The 15,926-nt window shown below is 38.1% G+C and overlaps 1 protein-coding gene across 3 annotated transcripts in view; it reads left to right on the forward strand.

Annotated features, from left to right (window-relative positions):
- The window catches only part of LOC149224997 (uncharacterized), a 383,647-nt gene extending 369,084 nt beyond the window's left edge, over positions 1–14,563 (forward strand). For 2 of the 3 annotated variants that reach the window (XM_089386395.1, XM_089386396.1), the window contains 3 exons: positions 13,588–13,700; positions 13,805–13,864; positions 13,992–14,563. In XM_089386395.1, the coding sequence (XP_089242521.1) occupies positions 13,588–13,700; positions 13,805–13,864; positions 13,992–14,097 (279 nt within the window). In that variant the 3' untranslated portion in view covers positions 14,098–14,563. Of the gene's footprint in view, positions 1–13,587; positions 13,701–13,804; positions 13,865–13,991 lie in introns of those variants that run through there. The other variant, XR_016249560.1, reaches the window with a different exon arrangement.
- Positions 14,564–15,926: the final 1,363 nt, after the last annotated feature.

Here is a 15,926-nt window from a genome sequence, read left to right on the forward strand (position 1 = left end):
TTTGGGTTGATGCAGTTCTATGTGCAGTGTATGTTAAGAATATGTGTTAATCTGACACAGGGCTAATACCCCGCTATACCCATAGTATGCATATAGTATGCATATTCTCACTTATCCCAAGAATTCCTATGACCACCTTGGTCAACCTTCATAAGCTAAGGGTAAGGTCCTTCATTTACTCTTCAAGCGGAAACATTTCATTAGACTTCCCATAGTCTAACCCTTCATTAGTCTCCCTATCGGAACTTTATAACTTAACTCTTTATTAAACTCAACCCAATCCTTAAGCCTTATAACTCAATAGAATATACCTTCGGAGCTTTCAACTTGCGATCTGCGACAACCTTCCCCACCGTTGATTTCTTTCACCCAGATCAATGGCTATCGCATCAAATCATTACGTGCCTCCTTTGCCTCTCGCATGCGATGTGCGACTACAACCAGACTTCAATTAAAATTAAACCCTGCCTATAACCTCTTCAGTTCCGCCTTCTCTATTCCTTTGTTGCGACCTTTATCCACCGTCTATCTTGTCCTCGATCCAACGGCTGATATCTTTTCCCAATCACCAAACTAGTCTGATGCTTTATAGCCGTTGATCAAGATCCGCTTGATCTGACGATCCAAAACGATGTCGGGTGGAACACTTACATGAGTTTTAACGCCTTTTCGAACCCGATGGGAATTATAAACCCTCAACTTATAAAAGTTCAGGTCCGCCCTTACGGTTAACGCCCGATCAACTTATGGCTTGATATCCGTTGGATGACAAGGCCTTTAAATCCTATGGTCCAGATTTATTCCCGTCTTTCCCCTTTTGCCAATACTAAGATTGAATCTCCGCCATTCATTTCTTAGTTCTATCTTATGAGTTAATCCTGGTCACTCATCACGAACAAATCTTGTCCGTTGATCTTCTAGATCCAATGGCTACTGTGCGTCAATACTTCACTTCTTTGCTCTTCTCTTCACTTGGGTTTTCACATCAATTCTTTAATATTCCTCTGTGGTTTAGCTTCCTTCAGGGTTCTGGTCCTTTGTCGTTCCGCCACAACTCTCTCCTTAATTTAACTCTATTCGTGCCTTTATGTTCCTCCACCTTCTTTGTAACACTAAAGGCTTTCTTCTGTACTGTCCATGTGTACAAAGCCGTAACGCTTCTCTATGGTTCTCTCCTCGAACCTCTAGTTGACAAACAATTCTACCCAACACTTCTCTTGTTGGAATTGTTGTCTCTAAGACAACTCTACCCACAATCGCAACGATGGAGTTGCCTCAACAACTTCTACCTAACCGCAGCTGGAAGTTGTTTTGTTACGGTTCTTTGTATTCCGCCTCTATTCTGCACCTGCAACATAAGTTACGCAGAAACACTCTAGCCACACACAGATCATAATTCAACACAGTACACATTGTACAAATTCTGAATCAAGTTGTTTGTACTAATAAACAAGTATTTGCACAAGAGCCTCTCTGTAGCTTGATTTTCTGGTTAGTGGCCTTTCTTCTCCTGCCCGTAGGCTTACAATCTGACTCTTTGACTCACTAGCTACTCTCTAGCTACTTCTCTAACTATTGACTAACTACTTTTAAGCTTACCTTTATACAAAAAGATTCTGTTGAACTAATTCTAGTTCAAATCCTTAATTTGTTGAACTAACTCCTCAATATTCTCTAAGTCCACTTTTAACTCCTACTTATCCCTAAGAGTCTTCTCTAGCTTCCTGAATCATGAAACCACTTTCTAGTCCAAGACTTTCAATTGATTTCTAACTCTCTCAACATCATTAATTACTCACGTTCTCCTTCATTCGAGAGCATTTACAAATATCCTCACACTTATCTAATTAACCACTCAAAACATTAATAATTATATACATAGGAATCCAACTTCCTTGAAAAGACAAGACCCCCTATGTCTACTACAATACAATGATAGTTTCGAGCTAATGCTCCTGCATCACAATCTCATGCTCTAAAAAACAAGACTCCCTATGAAATGTGCTATGGCCAGATTCCTTCAGTGAGGCATCTCAGGGTTTTTGGTTCCACCTGCCATGCCTTGATACCCAAGGAACAGAGAAACAAACTTGGTGCAAGGAGTCAGAAATGTTTCTTCTGGGGGAACTCAGATACCTCCAAATCATATTGTCTCTATGATGAAGTAAATAAGAAGTTTATATTATCTAGAGATATGATCTTTCTTGAATCTTCTGAGACTGACAATGATGTTGAGTGGCAACTTGATTGCTTAGATAGATTCAAGCATGCAAAATATTTTCAAGAATTTGATAATGAGATTCCACATCTTGAAAGGGGGATCCCTATCCTAGATCAATATGTGGAATATCCTTTTGAAGCACTCTCTCCCCCTCATGAAGCTCCAACCACTAATCAAGAAGACACTTTGAGTGATGTGATTGAGAGAATTGGAAGGCTAAATCTTGATTCAGCCCCATCTCAGTCAACTGAACAACCTGGACCATCTCAGAAAGGTCCTCCAAAATGGCTCACAAAGACACTTGAAAGTGTTCATCCTTATGAGGTTGGATCGACAGGAACAAGAAGTTCTACTAGGCAGAATGAAGATGATGTAAACGATTCTAATTCACTTGTTGATATGGATGTTTCTTATGATTGTGAATTAAATTTCTCTACAAATTTCGAACCAAGTTCCTTCAAAGAAGTTGCTTTTCATGATGAATGGAAAGAAACAATGCAAAAAGAAGTATAATGCTCTGATCAAGAATGGAACCTGGAACCTGGTGGATCCTCCATTGGGAACCAAACCGATTGGCTGCAAGTGGGTTTTCAAGGACAAGTATAAAGTAGATGGCTCACTTGAAAAGCATAAAGCTAGGCTCCTGGCAAAAGGTTTTGCGCAGAAGGAAGGGGTTGATTATGAGGAGACTTTTGCCGCCACAACAAAATGGGCTACCATTCGAACTCTCTTTACCTTGACAGCTCAGAATGGTTGGAAAGTCCATTAAATGGACGTAAAAAAGTACTTTCTTGAATGGAGATCTGAAAGAGAATGTTTTTATGCCCAACCAGAAGAATTTGTTGTGAAGGGACAGGACTCAGGAGCATAAAGTATGCAATCTTGTCAAATCCTTGTATGGCCTCAAAGAAGCACCGTGAGCTGGGTACAAGAAATTGATTGAGCATCTTTTGAAACTAAATTTCAAACACTATGATCTTGATGATGCAATTTTGCTTGTCAAGAAAGTTGGAAAAATTGTTGTATATCTTGTGGTGTATGTAGATTATCTTCTGATGACAGAGAACAATGAAAATTATATTGCATCCATAAAGAAATAATTGAGGAAAGTTTTTGAAATGACAGATTTGGGAGATGTTCACTACTATCTTGGTGTTGAAGTATCCCAACATCTGAAATTTATATTCCTCTCTCAAAAATACATTGGAGATCTGTTGAACAAATTTGCCATGGATGAGTGCAATCCTTTGACCACTCCAATGGAACAAAATTCAAAGCTCACATCTATGAAAGGAAATGAATTTGAGGATGCAACAAAGTATAGGCAATGCGTAGGAAGTCTTAACTACTTGCCTACTACTAGACTAGACATTTCATTTGTTGTTAGAATCCTCTTCAGGTTTATGCAAAAGCCTTGTGAGGGTCATTGGTTTGCTGCAAAAAGAGTTCTAAGGTACTTGAAGGAAACTCAAGACTTTGGTCTCAAGTATACACAGGTGGATGACTTCAGCTTGATTGGATACTCTGATTCAGATTTTGGTGGAGATAAAAGAAATGGAGTATCTACTGCAGGTTATGTTATGAGTCTTGGATTAGGATTTGTCTCCTGGAGGTCACACAAACAGTCAGTTCCAATAGATTCCACAACTGCCGCAAAATATGTGGCAGCTACAGAATCAACGCAGGAAATTGTGTGGCTCGAGAAAGTTCTTGAAGATTTGCAGTGGAAACAAGTGCATTCTTCTTCTCTTTTGATTGACAATACTTTTGCAATAAAGTTGGCCAAGAATCCAAATTTCCATGATTGAACCAAGCATATCAATACAATGTATCATCTGATTCAACATCATGTTGAGGCCAAGATTATTCACTTACACCATTGTTCCACAGATGAGCAAATTGCATACATCTTCACCAAAGCGCTTGGAAGAGAAAAGTTTGAAAGATTCAAAATGATGCTTGGACTCACCAACGTCCCTTCAGATTAGGAGGGGGGGGGGGAATGTTGACACCTAATCTTTGGGATTAGGAAATTCTTGTAAATAATGTAAATAAGAAATAAAAAAGATGAAGAGATATTGGAATACGAATTCCATTAGTCTCCCTCTCCTTGTATATATTCATGATTTTCTTAATGAAAATCACAATTCGTGGAGTTACTCAAGCCTGGCCTAACATTTTGCAATCACCAATAACTTGTATGCATTCTAATTGCAGATCGATGGCTTTCATTAATCCAAAAATCAGTGCCTCGTACATTCAAATTCTAGGCAACAAGAAATGAGCATCTTATTCTTTGTGAGGTCTAGCAAGATGCAACCTGCACCAACTCCATCTTGAGTTTTAGATCCATCATAATGTAGATTCCAAACATTATTATTTATAGAAGTACTACTATTTACACTAATGCTATTTACATCTATATTACAGTTTTCATTTTCACTAGTCAGATTACAAGGAAGGAGTTCTGACTGTCTGTATGACAGTACCGGCGATGGTTGTGCTATGTAGCAACTAATCTCTAATTCCAAAAAGAAATTTCGCACCATTTCCTAAGAAAAATTGATGGGCTCATTGGGTCCTTCCAATTTCGTTACATTATACTTCATATGTGGCTCGCTATCCAATTTAATTTGGTTATTCTTTCCTTTATATGGGAGCCACAAGTGAGACCAATTAGTAGAAAAATATCTCTGAAATTTCTTGGACCAATACCTGCCTAAAGGAAGACCATAGGCTTGTTAATTTTAGGGCTAGATTTTTCTCTATTGTAGATAATTGCACTTTTAAACATTTTCAACATTTTACATTACGTTCACCCAATAACATCATATCATCATTAGCAATTATGTAGAGAGAACAATAACATCAACAATGCACCGGAACAATGAGGAACAAAAGAAGAAAAGCAACACAATAGAGACTCCAAGATTTAGGTCAAAGACCAAGGTAAAATCCCACAAGGAGGAAAATCTAACCAGATTCTTCTTCTATAATATTTTTCATCAAATGTTTCGCTGAGATACAAAGTACAATATCATGAGACATAAGTCTTACATGATCAATCACCCTAGACCACCTAGGGGCAATCCAGTTATCGGCAAGAATATTGGAGAGGGGTGCACAAGCCTCCATATCGTACTGCCACATCATTGTCACTGTCATACGCAATTAATGCCATATTAACTGTCATATCAAGGTTCCATATCCAACGTTATTGGCATATTAACTGACATAAGACTGCCATCCATAACTGCCTTCACTATCATAAACACACTGTCATATAGATCTTAGTCATGTCATATAAATCACTTCCATATCAAAGATCATTTCCATACAAAGGTTACTGTCATATGATACTGTCATCATCCTTGTTAAGATAAAACTCATGTCATAGTCATATTACATATTGCCTTATATTATGAGGACACGACCTAGTCATGTTGACACTGTTATATAGATCATTGTCTTACTCTATATAGTCCATTGTCTCTCATAATGTAGATCATTTTCCATTCCTCATAATGCGAGTCACATAAACATGAGCCACAAAACATTACGAACCACAGAGTCATAGATAAGTCATACAATAGTAATATGATCCATAGATAATAAAACGAACCAATTGTGAACCATTGTGTATTAGATGCAGGTTATAGAATATAAGAGCAAACTAAGGTAGAATACGAATCACAGAGACGAGGAGTGAGCCATTGTTGTACAATGCATACGACAAAACCACTACGACTGAGATGTCACAGAGCCACTGCAAATGTAGTGTTATCGAGTCACTATAAAATGCGATGCAACAACGATCCACTGTAGATGTGATGCCATCACAGAGTCCACTATAGAAGTGATGCCACCACAGAGCGAGCCATGGAAGATAAATGGGCCACTATATAGTCGAGCTACTGAGCCATACCACAGAGCGAGTAATGTGGGCTTCCTAAGCATTCAAGCCATATTCAAACCACAAATAAAACGAGCCTCATAAATATTCAATTCATAGAAAAGTGAGCCATACAATTGTAATATAAGCAAGCCATATGATGTGTGATCCACTGTTATAGAAGTTAGCCACATAATTATGTATACAAGCCATAGAGAACCATTATATGAAAGGCACTGCCATAAAAGAGAACCATAGAGTTATATGCGAGCCATGTCTAGAAGAAGAGATTTTGTGCCACTGTAATATGTAGAGTATGCAAACCTTAGTGAATAGATGTGAGTCATATACAAGAAATGTGAGCCATTGTGAACCTATGCGAGCCATATATGAACCATAAACAAAATATGTGAACCTCAGAAGAGAATGAGAGCCTTAGAAGGAGTTTGATCCACAAAAGTTCGAGAGCTATCTCTCAAGTGAGGGAGGAAATGTGCTAATTCATAGTTGATTGTGTATATGAAGGGACACTTCCCTTAGGGCAAGCCAACTTGAGGCCGATTTGTAATCTTTGGAGGCAATCATAAAATTCGAATTAACATTACATATATTTTCCAAATTCTTTGATGATCCTTTAATAATTATTTTCCTTTAATCCAATTTGCATTCTTCTTGAGGCAAAATAGGCTTTCGTTTAGGGCAGTAGGGCTTCTTATGGGAAATTCATCCCATAGTTGCCCCAAGTTTCAACACTCCCTCTCAGCTAGGGAGGAATTTCCATCTTCATCATAAGTCTCATCTCGGATGTCTTGTCATGTCTCATCTAGTCTCATCTCATCTCATCTCATCTTGTTTCATGGAAGTAAAATAATCCACAATCGACGGTAGGGGTGATTGAATAGATCTTTCAAACCCTACTTTTCTACGGTTCAAGTTCCATGACCTTCATCTCAGCTGAACTATGATGTCTTGATCTAAAGAAGACAAATCATTATAGGGGAGCTCCAGATTCAACCCTATATCGACGAAAATAGGGGAGATTAATTTTCCACCCTATATATTTGATCGACAATAGGCGAGATACTGCTTACCATGAGAGGTAAGTACTAAGGATCACAACCATCCTATTGTTCACTGATCTTCCCATCTTGACCCTCAATAATCAAGTGGTAAAACACATGCATCCTCTAACTTGGGGGCAGATATCACTTACCATGTCTGGTAAGGATCATTCCAAACCCCAAGTCCTCATCCATTTGCCAGATGGGTGGCAATCCCAACAAGCTTAACCACATCTCATGACCCTTTTTCAATCATGACACAAGGTGACTTGTGGGTAGGATGCATACTGGGGTATACTTTGTACTGTCCAACTGTAGGGGTGCATACGAGGGTTGGGTGGCTATCGGGAGGCTGGTCATCGAGGAGTGTTGATGGCTGCGACCTTTTCTTAGGTGAAAAAAATACCAAAAAAAATAATCTATATATATATATTTTTTTTATTTTTTTGGTATTTTTTTCACCTTTTTTTAAACTCTTTTTTATAAATTTTTTTTAGCTTTTTTTTTGTTATAATTTTTTTCTTTTTAATTTATATTTTTTTAAACAGCCAAAGGCCTGAAAACAAAAATGGAGAATCTCCAATATTGTGTAGCGAAATGCTCTGATTACGACAACAACAAAATTGATGACAAGTTGATGGCCAAAGGTCGGATCAGACTGGCTCTGTGCAGTGGTTGAGTGGCCAGAGGATCAAACAACTCTATTACCAATGTAATGAACAAGGTTCATATATGCAGCAGAGTAATCTTCAAAATACTTGGAAGATGTAAACATCCATAATAGGACAAGAAATGTATATCGAATAGTGTATATAAGAACTGATGTGATGTCTGATGTTACAAATGAGGGCTTGCTTATATACCTAGGCAAGCGCCCTTTCTCTGAATGGTCATGTCTTTAGAGACATGCCTCTTCAATGCTAACTACTAGTTAATTAATCATTTTTTATGATTATTATTGTTTACATTATTTTGTATTATTTTATATAAATTATATTCATAACAGAGAGCCTATCAACTTCCTGTACAAGGTGGTGTCCACATCCTCCTCCCTAGATGCATCTATCTTCCTCCAATTAGTGATCATGGGTGTGGACACTACTCCGCAAACCTCCATCCCGGATCTCCTCAAGGTCTCAATGCAATATTTCCCTTGTCCAAAGAAAATCTCATCATTTGTCTACCATACCTCCATTCCTAGAAAATAATGCATAATCCCTAAGTCCTTCATCTCAAACTCATCTGCAAGATCCCTCTTACACTCCTCTATGAGCCCAAGTGAACTTGTCAAAAACAAGTTGTCCACATATAAGACAAGAATGAGTCATCACCCCAACTACATAGTAGTATAGATTTGAATCCACCTCACTCTACATGAGCCCATGCCTTGCAAGTATCTGTCAATGTGCTCATGCCACGCCCTGGGAACCTGCTTGAGCCCGCATAAGGCTCTCTTCAACCTGCACACGTGGGTCTCTCTGTTGTGCGCTACAAAGCCCTCTAGTTGTTTAATGTACACATCCTCCTCCAGTTCATTGTTTAGGAACATTGTCTTGACATCCATTTGATGGATCTGCCATCCCATATGTGTTAATGAGATCACAACTCGTATAGAAGTGCACTTGGCTACAAGAGAAAAAGTCTCTGCATAATCTATTCCCTCCTTCTGAGAGAACCCCTTAGCCACAAACCTAGCCTTGTATTTCTCGATGTTGCATGTTACCCCACATTTTGTGGGTGATATCCCTAGGAGAATTTTTTTCTCCATGGTGGTCCTCAGTTGGCAGCCAACAGCCCCTTGCAACCACCAAATAGCTCATTGTGTCGTTTCTCCGCCACCTGAGCTGGCCATGTGGTCCCTCACCCATCTGTCATGATCATATGTTTGAAAGTGGGCCTCCCAAAGCTAAAGGTATGCCTTGTCATTTGGTGATTTAGTATTTAGTGTACTTATCATGGAAACTCTTGGGCATGTAATAATGGGTGGATTTGGTAGAAGAGTGAACTAGGTCTGTGCTCTTGTCCCCTAGGTCTCTTTGGATGTTAACCTTGGACCCTAGTCCCATGGTATCTCTTTTACTGAACTTTGGGCTTTAGGGATGGTACTACAGGGGAAACCCCGATTTTGGTTGTGTGGTCTCGCTCCTTGATCCACATATATCATCCCCCTTACGCTCATTATAATCCCATTTATCACTCCTCTCACTTGGGTCCACATTCCTCCACTGGGTCCACACAGGGTCACGCACCCTTGGGTTGGGCCTGGAACAATGTCCGAAAGTTGATGCAAAAGAGAAAGAAAATAAAAAGCATAATTGGCCACATTCAACAGGAAATTGTACCACAAAATGCAAAAGATGGTCGAGACAAACACATTTAGCATGTGGGAAAAAGCCAATACATGAGCTCTACCCCTTTCCATGGCCATCACCCTGGTTCCTATAGGCCCTAGATGAGCCTCCTCTATCATTCAGGAACCCATGATTGTCCCAACCCCTGGTGGGTGATGAACTGCCCCACCTTAAAAGGGGTATCCACTGATATACTTTGCACATCATGCTCTCATTCCCTTGCACCCTGAGTAGTTAATCGAAGAAAAATCATAAAATGAAAAAGACATATGAAGAAGGGTGGAAAAATCAAGGCCAAGGTAACTCATGTACCACGATTTCTCCCTCCTACACATCATTTACCCAAGTATGGGCTTCCCTTTCATTAGCTACCCTTGTACCATGGCATGTGACCCAGGTTTTCCCCTTCATCCCCTACTCCATTCCATCACTTTATCCACAATGATCTGCCTAGTCCCTAGAATAAATAACTAATAAGCCTTGGAGGTTTCACTGTAACCAACAAAGTAACCTCTCTCTACAGTGCGATATAACTTCAAATGTGTATCCCCTAGAATGTAACAATATGCTAGGCTGTCAAATATTATAAAGTGACTGACAATTGGCTTTTTCCCCGTGAATGCCTCCTCAAGTGTCATCTTACCAAGCACTCTATGTGGGACAATGTTCTATATATACGTTGTTGTACTGCATGCCTATGCCCATAAATAGCGTGGGAGATCCTGGTCATACAACATCATTGTTGTTGCCTTTGAAATAGAGCAGTTCTTCCTCTCAACGACCCCATTTTGTTGCAGGTTGTAAGAAACCATCCAATGTCTCTTGATTCTTGCCCTAATACATAACTCCTAGAATTCCTTGTTGGTGTACTCAACTCCATTGTCTAACCGAAGATTCTGGATCTTTCTACCTATTGCATTCTCCACCAGAGCCTTAAACTCTCACAAGCAACTAAAGACCTCATCTTTGGTCTTCAAGAAGTAGATCTAGGTCTTCCTAGAGAAATCATCAATAAATGTCGCAAAATACTCATACCCCCTGAGCGATTTCATTGACATCGGCCCACATATATATGAATGCACTAAGTCAAGTATCCCCTACAATTTGCAGTCACTCATTGGAAAAGTTGCTTTCACAAACTTCCCCAACACACATCCACTATAAGCATCATTATGCTCTGTGCACACCTTTGGAACACCTATCACCATCTCATGAAGTAATTTGAGTGCTCCATGATGTATATGGCCCATCCTCCTATGCCATAGCTCCTCCAGATCCCTTGGATTGTTGTTGCTAACTAGTGCCTTTAGTGTGTCCATATGCGTCCTGTACAACTGATCGTTCCTTACTCCAACCTGTGCCCCTCTAAAGAGAACATCATACCCTTTGTCCTGAAGGATGGATACAAAGATCATGTTCGTCCCCAAGCTTGGCACATGCAACACATCATTAATAGGAATTGGCTTGCCATTTTCCCTTTGAAATAGAACAATCCCTCTAGCAACAGGGTTGTACTTGGACTTATTCCCCATATGAATCTAGAATCTGATGTCCTCCTCCTTATAGCTAGAGAAGTACACTCTAACTCTTGTCATATGGAATGAGGCTCCACTGTCTATATACCAGACACTTTGTGAAGTTGAGCTCGATAGTCAAGTGATCAATGCAAATTCATGTTCCATCTTATTGGAGAGGTCATCTACAGTAGTTGAAGTTGTTGTTTGCTTCTTTTCCTTCTTCCTCTGTGGACAATCATTGACATAGTGGTTGAACTTGTGACAACCATAGCACTTAACCTTTGGAAAGTCCTTTTTGTCTCCTTTTGAGCCTAATCCCTTACTGGATCACTTCTTTGCCTTCCCTTTTCCTGCTATTGTTACGTGCTCTTATTCCTTCTCAACCTTAGGTGTATTGTTGTTGTTGCTACTATTGCCATTGACCAAACTGAGCCTGAGCTCTTCTTGAGTGAAATCACTATATAGGCAATCCCATCCTTAGAAGTGTATCTCGTCCATTGATCACTTGGACAAACACGCTCCATTCCTAGGGAAACCCATTTAGTGTTATTCGCACCAGCTCATCATCACTGGGCTTATCTCCTACAACAACTAATTCATCTCTTGCAAGTCGAAATCTGGTAAGACAGGAAACTACGCCGTCACTCTTCTGCATCTTAATGGTCCTTAGCTTCTCTTTGAGATTCAATTTCCTATTCTCGGTAGGATTCTAGTAATGGTCCTCAACTTCTTTGTGAGAATCAATTTCCTATTCTTGGTAGGATTTTGGTATAGATTTACAATTGCATCCCACATCTGCGTCGTTGCATCTTTCTCTGCAATATGCAGAACAATATAGTCCTTGACTCCATCAAGGATAATTCTCTTGGCTTATGCATTTTCCTTTTTATAAGTTGCTAGTTTTTGTTGATCTGTAAATATGTCAATAACATTTTCCACATACTCCTTCAGTCCATACTCAGCCAATAGGAATTCATTCTAGCTTTCCAAACTCCAAAATTGGAGCTCCATTCACATTGCCCTGGTCTCTCAAACCAGCTACGACCATCTCTGAAAATCTAGAAATATAGTGAAACGCAAATAAACTAGAGAATATAAATTGGGTTTAGAAACCCTCAAACTTTCTCTTCCTGTGCCTGCGCAGATCCTCCTATCCTTAGGTCTCCTCTGATACAATGTGAAATTTTAATTACTGTTGCATTTAACTGGTTATTATTCACCTATCAATTGATTATTTGTCTTGCAAAATATTTGTGGAAAATACTAAATAAAACACCACTGCAACTTCGCGGAAAAATAAATGACCACAAGAATTGAGAGAATTATTGCGCACACAAAAATAATGAACACCAATATTTTAGACAAATGTACCTAGAAAAATCCCAGTGTGGGGAAAACCAATTCTGTAGATGAGTATTTTTATTAATTCTTCAACAAAATTTGTGATGGAGAAATTATCATCATTTGCCGTAAATTAGCAAACCTCCGGAAAATTATTTCTCCCACTTCTGTGAGTTGATCTGCCATCCGGGAAGCAATTTTGCCTCCTTTGAACAATTCATCCTCCCCCTGGCTCCTTATTTTCTTACACATGCAGCCCTAGCTTTGGCAAACTCACACTGCTGAGGAAATAACTCGGCCTCCCACTGGATTTCCACCTCAACTTGCAAAATTGACTTTCTTGTGCAAATCGATCTCTCTTACAATATGTCTCCTTGCTTCGATAATGCATCCTCCTGGAGCAATTCACACTACTCACTAGGTTAATTTGCTCCCCTCTCTAGAGCAATTCGCACCACTGGAAAATCAGTGTCTCTTTGTAGAAAAATCTATCCCCAAATATCTTTGGAAATCGCTATGATAAATTCCTCCGCCCATCCTGTTTCCAAACACTGTTGATCTTGCTTTGTTGATGCCCCTGCGCTGCCTCTGTGCCTTTGTTGTCATCACAGTACTATCTCTCTATCTGTTCTTCAAATGCCCATCGATTCCTTCTTATAATCTCTCATTGATGAATCAACAGCGATGATCCAATCTCAATCAATGGCTAAGATCATCTTAGCCCCTTCTCATGATTTTGCAAACAGTCACTAGAGGAAAATCAACTTACCACAATTAACACTAATTACTTAGGCTATTTCCTTTAGACTTATCAAAATTGATAAACTAACTAATTAATTATAATCAAGGTCTTTTCTTTAGAAACCTTTTCTGAATAAGTGAAAATGTATTCCTTAGCCTCATAGACACAATCTAAGACTAGAACACCTGTCCAAGCTACACAATCTAACATATATTTTCCCATTTTAAATAGTTTAAAAAGCTTAATGGTTTTGACAGTAAAGCCAGCTAAGAGAGTAATTACTGTTTTGTAGCTTCCATCATTTCTTTTACATTCAGTCTCGTTAGGATCTGGTTTTAGATGTGAGAAAATACAAGGGAGCAATATGGTATTTTCATTTTTGTACCTAATTTATTTTTTCAGCATTGTGAATGCCAGTTCCCTGGTATGATCCTTATATCTCTATTTGAAATTTTAATGCAGGTTAAGTGCAGCAAGTCAACATGTAATGTGACTGATATCAGAGAATTGTTGATTTGTCAGCATTGCCTAAGCAGGGCATTTGATAAATTCTATAACATGTATAAAGCAACTTGGTAAGAATTCATTTGCATAACAAAATTATAAGCATGTGAACAAGAGATGAGTGCAATTAAATTTCTCATTTATCTCCATCCATTTGTGGATTTATATGGAGCAGGAGCGGAGCAGGTCTTAAACTTGTCTGCAATTCCGTTTGCTGTAATGACCACTTCATGTGGTATGTCATCATCTGCGATTACAAAATTTTGAATTATTATATATGTAGTCATATTTAGGTATCTCGTGGATGCTCCATCTAAGCATCTTTGCTGTTGGTTCTATTTTTATCACACGCTTGTTTTCAGGCACAGGATGAACTGCCCAAATGCAGACGTTGACGGGAGTGCCCATCTTATCAGCAAAGATGGTTCAACGTTGAAGAGAACCCAGCTTAGTGAATTCTTGTTTTAGAAGGCTATTTAAGAGGGGGATATCAAGGTCATTTGATTGGAAACCAGGAAGTTTTGGTGATTCAACGCATCATATGTTTTTCAATTGGCTATCAGGATAACATTTACAAATCAATTGGATATAGGAACTTAAAATCAAGAATAGTGTTGACAGTCCGATATTTTCACTCATTGCACCTTATCTTAGCAAAATATGTGTTTGACCTTTTGGTGGGATGGCATACCCTCTGGATCAAAGAATGACCAGTGAAATAGCAGTGATGAATTACCACACAAAAATAGCAGTGATGAATTATCATTGGAAAAAAGAATGGCTGATATCCAATATAGTATCCATCCTCAAATGCAAGATTTTTGTGTGATAAGCAATTTAAGTCTCAGATTTTCTAAATCACTGGACAATAGCAGTGATGAATTACCATTGGAAAAAGAGTGGCTGATATCCAATATAGCATCCTCAAATGCAAGATTTTTGTGTAATAAGCAATTTAAGTCTCAACTTTTCTAAATAATTGGAGGGTTGGTAATAATCGAGTAAAATCAGATACAAAAATCTAGTGATAACACTTATTCTTGGGAGGAAACAATTGCAAAAGGTTTTCAATGATAAAGAAAGAAAAACTTTATTAATGTTTACAAATGATCAAATTATGTCAGTAGGACTTGAATGTATAGTAATTTTAGAATGGCAATGTGAGCATGCCTAAGGCATTTCGAAGATTGTATAAATTAGATTAGTAAAACAACCAAAACAAAATAACAATACAAAGACACAAACCTTAGGTAATTAGAGATCTATTATGTGTTTGGATGCTAAATACCATAATTAGATATTTTATTACTTTGTGGGAACAATTATTGCCATTGTGTTACTATTTGGTGGAGAGGAAGTCCCATAATAATTAAGCAAGCCTCATGCTAATTCTTGAGCTACATACCTATGATTCACTTCATAGATATTACTCTTTAGATCGTACCCCTCTTTTACATTGTCTTTTGTATCTTTTCATTCTTGTTAACATTTTAACATTTAGGGATGTTGTATACACTCCGAGACACTATTGACTAGATATTATATTCTCTAGTTTCATTGACCTCGTGGTCTTTTGTGGGAATTAAATTTATCTCATAATAATATCTTACTATCAAATAAATTGGTTAGTGCCTTGTGAAATAAAGGTTATATAAGCTATCTAAAGGGTGATTCGCGCTTTGACTTGAGTTGGGCTACCGTATTTCAAACTTAAAATCAAATATTTATATAAAGTTAATGGGAATATATAAGCTATATAAGGGGTGATTCATGCTTTGCCTTGAGTTGAGCTGAGCCATCATCCTTCAAACTTTTAAATCAAATATTTATATAAAGTTAATGGAACTTTTATATCAATTATTACGGTAGAACCTCCTAAATTAATGAATGAATTTTGTCCCCTATTATTTTTAACGTGGGGTAGATTATGTGGAATGGTTAGAGATTATGTGGAATGGTATTGGTTAGATATTTTGGGGTTTGAAATTGGTTTTTGTATGAAAATAAAATAATAATTTAAATAATATAATAAGATTTATGAAAGTTTAAATAATAAAATAAGATTTGTGAATTTTCGAAATGAAATAAAGAAAATTATTTTTTTAACCATATTTTTAACCTATTTTTTTATATCTTTATTTTCTTGAATACAAAATTAAATTCTATATTCAGTAAGTATTTTAATATTTTGCACATGACGTGCATGATATGACGGCTGGGGGGGTTGGCTTTCACACCCCCTAGCCGTGTTCGATTCTTGCGGCAGCGTTCATTGTGGCCCCCCTTGCTTTGGCGAT

The sequence above is a fragment of the Pinus tabuliformis genome, chromosome Q, assembly GCF_031772625.1.
Source record: "Pinus tabuliformis cultivar Carrire ecotype Pingquan chromosome Q, CPIR1, whole genome shotgun sequence".
Lineage (NCBI taxonomy): Eukaryota > Viridiplantae > Streptophyta > Pinopsida > Pinales > Pinaceae > Pinus > Pinus tabuliformis.